The sequence below is a fragment of the Atta cephalotes genome, assembly GCF_000143395.1.
Source record: "Atta cephalotes unplaced genomic scaffold scaffold00065, whole genome shotgun sequence".
NCBI classification, from domain to species: Eukaryota; Metazoa; Arthropoda; class Insecta; order Hymenoptera; family Formicidae; genus Atta; species Atta cephalotes.
In genome coordinates, this window is record NW_012130129.1 from 422,559 (window position 1) to 432,344 (window position 9,786).

The 9,786-nt window shown below is 32.4% G+C and overlaps 2 protein-coding genes across 3 annotated transcripts in view; one reads left to right on the forward strand and one right to left on the reverse strand.

The window, feature by feature from the left end:
- LOC105623826 (NAD kinase-like) overlaps window positions 1–3,968 on the forward strand; it is a 29,591-nt gene extending 25,623 nt beyond the window's left edge. For both annotated transcript variants that reach the window (XM_012205202.1, XM_012205201.1), the window contains 5 exons: window positions 168–293; window positions 546–717; window positions 778–1,130; window positions 2,407–2,489; window positions 3,467–3,968. In XM_012205202.1, coding sequence (XP_012060592.1) covers window positions 168–293; window positions 546–717; window positions 778–1,130; window positions 2,407–2,489; window positions 3,467–3,659 — 927 coding nt within the window. In that variant the 3' untranslated portion in view covers window positions 3,660–3,968. The remainder of the gene's footprint in view (window positions 1–167; window positions 294–545; window positions 718–777; window positions 1,131–2,406; window positions 2,490–3,466) is intronic.
- A 1,529-nt stretch (window positions 3,969–5,497) lies between these two features.
- LOC105623827 overlaps window positions 5,498–9,786 on the reverse strand; it is an 8,615-nt gene continuing 4,326 nt past the window's right edge. The window contains exons 3-6 of the mRNA XM_012205203.1: window positions 7,322–7,446; window positions 6,846–7,094; window positions 6,080–6,316; window positions 5,498–5,592 (exon numbers count right to left, since the gene is read on the reverse strand). Coding sequence (XP_012060593.1) covers window positions 5,498–5,592; window positions 6,080–6,316; window positions 6,846–7,094; window positions 7,322–7,446 — 706 coding nt within the window. The remainder of the gene's footprint in view (window positions 5,593–6,079; window positions 6,317–6,845; window positions 7,095–7,321; window positions 7,447–9,786) is intronic.

Sequence of the window (9,786 nt, forward strand, 5' to 3'; positions counted from 1 at the left end):
ATATATATATATATATATATATATGTGTGTGTGTATATATATATATATATATATATATATATATATATATATACACAACATATTTGACTTATAGCTAATATTTATAATTAAACATGGGAAGAGTATGATTGCAATTATGAATTTCATTTGATTTTTCTTTAATGCAGGCAAAACGAATGGTTGTATTTGTGGAAGCTTCTGTTCTGGAGGATGCAGCCCTAGCCAGAGATTCTAGATTTCAAAGTGTTCGCGATAGATTACAAACCTTTAGGGACGGCACAGATGATTTGCAGGTAATGACAACCTTATTTTAAAATATTTATAACAAAAATTATAATTTACATGTTTGTTATACAACTTGTTGCTTATAAGGCTAAAATTTAATTTATATCGGATCCAATTTAATTAGTTACTGGACGATAAAAATATACAATATTGTGAAAAGTAAGGATTAATAAACGATAAAATAAAAATTTTTATTAATTTTTAATGACTGTTTTTTTTATTACTTCTTTTAAATGGAGTGCATTGCTTTTTGTTTTCAGGATAAAATTGATTTTATCGTTTGCTTGGGAGGCGACGGCACACTTCTTTATGCCAGTTTGTTGTTCCAACAGTCAGTGCCACCTGTAATGGCATTCCACCTTGGTTCCTTAGGATTTCTTACACCCTTCGAATTTGATAATTTTCAAGAACAAGTGACCAATGTTCTTGAAGGTTAGTTATTAATTTTACGTTTTTTTTTAATCGTCAAATTTACATTGTATCTTGTTCTAGGTAATGCGGCTTTAACTTTGAGGAGTCGTCTGAGGTGCATAATTATACGTAAGAATGAAGATAGTCAGTTGACTGAACCACCAACAAATCTCTTGATATTGAATGAAGTTGTAGTGGATCGAGGGCCCTCACCTTACCTTTCAAATATCGACTTATTCATTGATGGCAAACACGTAACAAGCGTCCAGGGTGATGGCTTGATCGTGAGTACGCCGACCGGGTCGACCGCTTATGCAGTTGCTGCTGGAGCCAGCATGATTCATCCTTCAGTTCCTGCCATAATGATCACACCAATCTGCCCTCACTCTCTATCCTTCAGGCCGATTGTCGTACCTGCCGGGGTCGAGCTCAAGGTAGTTTCTTTAATCTTTAAAAAAAAAAAGAAGAAACACGCTAATGGAACGTTTTATACATTTATGGTGGCGGATTAAAAATTTCTTAACAACTTCGAAACAAACCTTTTAATTTTATTCATGAAAATAAAATCAACTTATTCAATTCTTTTGAAATTTATAGTATAGATACTGGAATTCACCTCAATCCGTTTTGAATTTTTTATAATAACGAAATCTATGGCCCACCTCAAAAAGAGAAAAAATTTTCATTTAAGAGTTATAACATTTTGAAACAACTTAAATGATAAAGACTATGAGTCAATGCAGGTTGCTAATAAATGAATTTTAATCTTACAATAATTTAAATACAATGCTAAACATTTCGACCTTTATTAGGCCATCCTCAGTAACATAAAAAGATATAAAAAAAAGATCGCAAAATTACAAAAGTACCGAATAGTATAAATGTGTTCAATATAATTTGATAATTTATAGCGATTCTTATAATCAAAATTGCCAAAAATCTCTCGTCATTCTTCCAATATTCATTCGCGTGTGATGAAGAATAGGTTAATCCAATCAATCAATTAAAAAATAATAAATGATATAAAAATTAAATCGCATCGACATACCCTGGAGGATCGACGTTAATTTTTTTGAAAGAAAACCAAATTGTAAATGTAGTCCTAAACGATTAGAATATATTATAACATTTGACTTATTGATAACAATTGAATTGAGTCTTCATTAGTCTTAAGATTTATAATAGGTATTAGAATTAGTTTCATTTGAATCGATTCTTTTTTTGTGCTTGTATGAAATATGGTTCAGACCAATATTCAATAGAAGGAAATCTGATTCCTTATATTCAGATATCATAGCACATTCTTAGGCTAAATGCTATTTTGAAGTTTTCATTCAAAAGTTTTCAAAAGTTTCAAAGTATTCAAACTTATTGGAAATATGTTATTTCTTCTCACGAAAGAACCTATTATGACTTAAGACAAATCGTTTCCGTAATAAAAAATTCTTTCATTAATTTTTCGTAAATTTGGGAATTATTTTAAATATGTTAATTTATTTCAATTTAAAATTTATACTAAATTAAATTTAGTTTATTCGAATTTGAAAATTATATTTATATTAAATTGTTTCTTATATCTTTCAGAATGACAATAACGAAATTTATAAAAAGACTTGTTAAGCAACAGACTTCAGAAAAAGGTCTAACGAATTAACGCAATACGGCTATAATCAGCAGCAATTAACATGATCATCTTGCTTTCCACTGTAGATCTCGGTTTCACCCGACAGCAGAAATACTTCGTGGGTGTCCTTCGACGGTAGAAATAGACAGGAACTCTTCCACGGTGACAGGTAAAACGTTCGGCAACTCTGTCTAATCATTTGTCTTTTCTACAATTATTTCAGATAATGGCGAACAGCAATGCTCGCAGTACAGCTTATGTCTCCTTCGATGGCCGCAATCAGCAAGAATTGCGTGTCGGCGACAGGTTTGTTCTGTTTTCGTTAAAGAGCACCATATCGCTTTTCTTTCTATATTTATGTCTCATTGCATTAAACGATACGAATCTGTAATTATTTTTTTTTAACTCATAAATTCTGTAAATCATGACACATAAAATACCTTCTTCTAATAAGCTTATTTCAAATCAAATCTATGTTTAAATAAAAAATAAGATGCTATGAGCTTGGCTAGATGTTTATTACAAAATTTAACCAAAGTTTAAATCAAACTTATAATTTAAATCAAATAAGTTTATGTCAGTCAGTACTCTTTTCATTTTTTTTTTATTTCACATTATCGGACGTTTCTCATTTCTTTTTATTTTATATTATACGACGAAATTTATGGTCTCTACTTTTGTAAATCATATTTAAAAATTATCTGCTACATGCTCATTTATTCTTTGCTTAATTTTCATATTCTTTTTGTTGCCAATATTTTACTTTAAAATACCTCTGGAGACGTTAGCTGTACTGCAAGGTGATGGTATTTAATAATTTATTATTCATACTTACGATAAACGTTTTATGCATAAACATTAAACCAAAGGCTTTCGCTTATCATAATAAAATCAGCGCACAATATAAATATTCTCTTTTACATAAGAATACACTATTTTTAACAAATATGTGAACTTATAAAATTTTCTTATAAATTTTCTTATAAAAATATTTTTCATAAAACCATAAATAATTAAGAAGCGATTTAAATAAATTTTATTTGTAACAATTTATTTTGCTACAAAGTAAACTTTCAACTGTATTAGCTTTAAGTTAGATTAATTTTATCAAATTGATTAATTAGAATAAATCGCATAATTTTTCAGTTTGAAGGTGACCACCTCTATATACCCGGTGCCTAGCATTTGCGCAGCCGACCAAATTACCGACTGGTTCGATTCTTTAGCTGAATGCCTTCACTGGAATGTCAGAAAGCGACAGAAGCATTTGGACGAGCTAAGTGATCTTGCGCATTCATCGAGCAACGATACCTTAGATTCTCTCGATCGAGATAGTTAGATCAAGGAGAACGTTTATACATAGTCAAAATCGACAATATTTGGCCAAATATAACTCCGCTGAAAATCAGAATAAAATCAATTACTCGACTTTTCTAATTAATGTCGCCTTCATCGATTAAAATTTTTCTAATGAAATCTTATTAAGTATAAGGCAGCTAATAAGAAATTGTTTTGTTATCAATAAAGATATAATCTATGAGATTATCATCTAAAAAACATCTGTATGTAAGATCTACAGCTGGAGATAAAGATTACGTAATTAGAAAAATGAGCTGGATCACAATGAATCTTAATTTTCAATAATAAAATTTGTCTTCAGAAAGAATACATATTAACAGCGATATTGTTTAATTCGATTAATTATTGTAAAGAAATTATATATTATTATTAATTTGAACGCGTGCGTATACAATGTATTTATTAATTATTGCGTTCTGGTCTATAAAATGGCCCATCGATTTAATTGAATATCTAAGAATCTTTTTGTATCTTTTGTATCGATATCATATTACTTGTATAAATACTTTTATTTTCTAGCGTTCTTTAAATTAATATGATTTATATACGAATGACTATATTCTTGCTTTTTTATTTACTGATTATAATGGTAATCGATCTATAAATCGATTTGTTGCGAATGATCAATTTTCCTATAAAACGAAACTTTTTAATAAAATATGTTTTGTACAATATGTACTTATGTTTTCTTTAACTTCAGAATCATAAAAATTCCACAAAAATTGTCAAAAAGAAGGAAGAGGATATCGCATTTATTGAACCTTATTATATTTGGACAGAAAGAGTATAAATTAATGTGATATATATGTCTTACTACAAATGAATTTATTCATCTGCAACTTTATGGAAATATACATTATATACACCGCAGAAGGCATTAAATATTAAACGCTTCTTTTGTCATATACATTGTAAGTATCGTAAAAGAAATCGCTGCAATTTCAAAGACAAGAAAGGACCTTCCTAGAAATCTGCAACGTTTTCACAGAGAGACTCTCCATGAATTTATCTAACTAAAGACTTGGAGAAAAGATTCCTTAATCCATCTAACTATATTTAATATAAATAGATATATGAACCTAAACTTTTACATTTGGCTATATCAGTCATGAGCATGTTGACACGTTGGCGAATGCATAAGTCATGGATACGCTACTTTATACTTAATTATATATACATTATAATAAATCTAAAAAGAAACTAATTTACTTCAAGATACAAGAATTATTATTATAACTCTCTCTATATATATATTTTATATATATTTTTATATATATATATATATATATATATATATATATATGTATATTCTACTATATTTAAATAATTCTTCTTTAAGTTAATAGTAAACAGTCTATATAAAGAATTCTTACAAACTATATCAATTTTTTACAATCAAACTATTATTATTTATTTAAAGCCAAACTTGCATTTTTTTCAAACAAATGTTGAACAATTGAAAAAGATAAGCAATCAGTGAAAACGTTTCTCGTAAAAGCAATGCTTAACAGACCTTTCACTTAAATTGGATTTCTATATTTATATGTTTGTTAATGTATTATTCAATCATTATTATTCAATCATTTTTTAAACGTTTGAAGTGAAATTTCTTAATTTAAGATCCAGTACTTAGGATTCACTCTTATATAATTTCTAGATGGATATTTCTCTATAAGACTCTAAGTTTATACAATAAAAGTGCAAATTTTCTTTAATGGCAAGTATTTCTAAATAATGATGATAACACAATATAGTTTAAGTCGATCTTTTTTATTTTGAAATAAATCTTTTCGCTTTCTGATCAAGTGAAATTTGTCATCAATGCCTACAGTTTACGTACGTGTCTTTTTTATCATTTACGATGCGAACATAACGATGGCAGGCTCGGACGAAAAGTGTAGGTATGCGTTGGTCTGTAGAGAGAGAAAAAAAAGAAAATATTCTATAATAAGAATTTAAAATTATCGAGATTCAAAATGGATTAATTAAAAGACACACAACACACACACACGCGCGCGCGCGCACACACTGCACACGCACACGCACATATTTAAAATTTATTAAAATATGAATTTTTGCGATTTCAGAATTTATTTTATTTTCCATTTTTCTTTTAATTAAATTATTAGATCATTAATTATCAATTACTACTGCTAAATCATAAATAATTTAAATGCATTTTGGTCAGATGTGCAATTAACGAAAAATAATTTTAAAATCTCTATTTATCATTCAAACTGGTATCAATAATTTATGAATTTCAATTTTAATACACATTACATTATTAATTCACTTTTGTTTCAAGTGTTACTATACTCGTTGTTTAGTCTCACGCAAAAATATGCCAAGGCTCAATCTAAGACTCAAACGGAAGTTAGTATTGTTAGACCACACACTCACATGCCTTCTCATCGAAATCGTGGTCTACGCAGGACGATTGTTGGATGTACAGAGCCGGTTTTAGCGGCCGGCCATCCTGGTCCTCTATCTGAACCACCAAACCGTGATTGTTACCGTTGCCATGTGGATTTCGCGGACTCGGTCGCCAGAATCTCAGGCCTTGTCTGACATCTAGCGCCAAATGAGCGCCTTCGGCATTCAGAGGCGTCACGACAGAGTCCATCAGTCGTTTTTTTGCTGCAGAAATAGCAATTCTCTAAATTCTTTAAATATTCATAGGTAAATTTAGCAATTTGTTAAATCATTGGCGTAGCCAAAGAGGGCAAGGGGTTATGCCCCCAAATCTTAAAAAAGAACAAAATTAAAAGCGCTTAAACAGACTATGCTTGATATTCACAAAAAATTAATTTTGAAAAAGGAAAAAGAATTGAAGGTGAAAATTATAGAAAGATTTTTTAAAAATTCAAGACAACTAATATTATAAATTTAAGTTTTTTTCTAGTTTGAAGAACCAGTTGCAGAACCACAATTTTAAGAGAGAATAAAATAAATTAGTAAATTAAATATGTATGATTATTATTTACCTTGTAATTAATTAAAAATAATAATATAAAACAAAACAAATTCAATAGTCCACACTAACTCGATTATCCTCCCTTTCCCTACGTTCAAAGGTCTTAATTCTAATTTGTCCCGTCCCTTTAAACAAAATATCTTAGCTACACCCATTTATTATCAAATGCCCATTAAACGATTAAATACTCACATCGATGCTTCTTCAGCGATTTGGTATAATAATAAACGGACACCCTGATTTTCTTCTCGTCATCTTCTTCCTCATCGAAGGGGTTCGAAAGCCGATAGTCGGAAGTCGTGATGTTTTTCTGCGGAAATACGTGAAGTCGCAATCTCGCAGCGACAACGTAATCGTCAGTAGTAAGATTTAATTGAAAGTGCATGTTCATCAAAAACGGATCTATCCATGCCTCAGAATCCGTGTTTCGAGGTATGTGACCTACATAATGAATCGAGTATTTGATCTAATAAGCAACATCCTTGATATGTTACCATGATTGCATTCGGAGAGAGCGCTATCAGCGTTATTGAGTCATTCCATCATCATCGTTCATTAGACATGAAATAAAAATAGAATAATACGGTAGCGCTAATAGCCTGCTTTCCGCGCGAATGCAGCTTCTTTTTTTGAAACGTCAGAAAAAAATGAATTATTAAATTACTTACAAACAGGCGAAAACATAGCAAGTCTCTCGCGTTGAACCTGATTGGTATTGGTGCTAAGGTTGAATCTCCCAGTTATCGCAAGAATTCTCGATTTAATATCTTCGATCGCCTTTTTCTGGCTCTGGCTGCACAGACAGATCAAAGTTTATTAGGTTGCACGGAATACTTAAATAAAAGGTGACATATCACGCCAAGCTTTTAAATCTTTAATGATACGAAGCACACCAATTTTAAAACGTTAATAAAAAATCATCTTTATTATATCAATCTTACATAAAAAATTTTTTTCAAAAAGATAAGAATAATGTAAGATTATTTTAAAAAGATAATAAAATGCGAGAACCTGAGGCAAAATATTTAGAAGTTTCAGAAGGTCGTTTATATAATTGATGCTTTACAAAGAGATTACTTTACAGAGAAGAGGAAGAAGAAGAAGAAAAAGAAGAAGAAGAAAAAGAAGAAAAAGAAGAAGAAAAGGAGGAAAAAAAGAAGAAGGTTGTTCTTTCTCTCTGTAAAACAATAAAATTTAAAGTAAGTGGTAAGCTTTTTCAAGAGAGACAGAATAATTTACTCAACCTTAAAAAAACCTAAGATTCTAGAAATATTTAAATAAACGTTGCAGAGAAACGTTTTAAAAATGCCTTAAAATTTTTAACTATTAAAATGTTTTTGGACACATTTAATTGGCGTTTTCGAAAAATTTTTTGTATTTGTATTAGAAGAATTGTATTGTTTTAGAAGATTTGGATTTTGCAGTCTAGAAAAGATCATTTCGCTCTATGAATCTAGTGCGGCGGCGTGTCTATCAGCTTGAGAATTTTCACCTCCAGGTTCCCGGCGAACTCTTCCGGGTGCCGACACGGGCCAATGGACGATGGTCAGTGACCTACAGAGGCACGGTACGGCTCGGAGGCATTTATTACACGTTGCAGACAGCGGCTAGACAGTCGGCGGATACACCGGCACCCCAATCACCTCGACTTTCCGTCTGGTCTCTCGGCGGAACCTTAATTTCTTAAGGCCGCGTCTCGAATCTTAAGTTCATTCCCAGGACGTCTCGACCAGACTCATTTGCATCGCACGGCCTACAGAAACTTTTTCTTCAGCATTGGACATCAGTTGTTCGCGTTCGCGTGACTTGAATTTCACTCTTTTTCCCGATGCGACGTAGCACAATGTGACCCATTGCATCCGCCTCTATTCGGTGCTATTGTAATTTTTAGATTCCACGTTTACAACATATAAAATTACAGTCCCATAATTTTCATCGGTACCGAGACAAGAACTTGTTTATTTGCGCGCCACGGCCTCCGAGACTTTCATCACAAGCAGACGGTTGTCGACAGTTTCGAAAGATGACGGCGACGTCGAACGATCGACCAAGACACCGCAGGTTGCATAATAAATTTTTAAGTCATTAAGTAACGACTGGTGGAATAGAAAAGAAGAACAATGGTGTGAAAAGAGAAAGGATGGACGTCATTTCTCTACATGATCAAAAAGGACTATGTTCGAACGCCCATTCGAGAGGTGTGCATCTTCCACATCAATGACCTCATTGGTTTTTTTTTAATAAAAAAGATGTACTTTCTTGAATAACGCAAAAGAGAAGAAAGGAGAAAAAACGCAGTAAGAAAAGTTAAAAGGTTAGCAGGAAAAAATAAAAAAAATAAAATAAAATAAAGAAAGTGAATCTGATAAATAAATTCGAACAATAAAAGAGAAATAGAGAAAACACAAATGCAAAAATTTTTTTCGTAGTCCATAAATTCCACAAATCTTTTTCAACTTCCTCCATTTCTTCGAAAGGAAAAGATAAATGAGCTGTCATGAGGATTCGCTGTATTTTTTGAAGAACCCAAAAATGACAATTAAAAAGGCAAAATACATATCCATTTTTCATCTTAATCATTTAATCTTATCGAGTCGCCTAGAAAATAGATCCTGTTTTCTTGTGAGACAGCGGAGAAGTTACGGCGCTCTTCTCCGAAATCTCGGCTGCGGCCGAGCCTTCGCGTTCGATTCTAGGCATGCTCGTTAATCTAGCTGCGGCCAAGTCACGCGTTTCGCGCCGGCTCGTTGCGTACATGCCACGTCTGTCCGCCGTCTGGGAAAGGGAAGGACCTGGAGAGTCTGGAGGCCGTTGCATCATGAGAACCGGCGCGGCGGTGCCGCGTGGTGGATCCTCCTTGCTCGCCTCGTGGGCCGGGTGTCGCGATAATGAAATTCACTGGAGCACAGTCGGGAATCGCCGTGTCGGCCATTAACGTTGGAGATTAGATAGGGAAAATAGGGAGAAAGAAAGAAAGAGAAAAAGAAAGGAAGAGAGGGGGAGGAAGAGAGAGAGAGAGAGAGAGAGAGAGAGAGAGAGAGAGAGAGAGAGCGCGAGGTACGAGTACGGTAAGTAAAGTTTAATTACGTCCGTACCGACCGACGACGTAGTTAGTTGACGACGTAACGTTAAA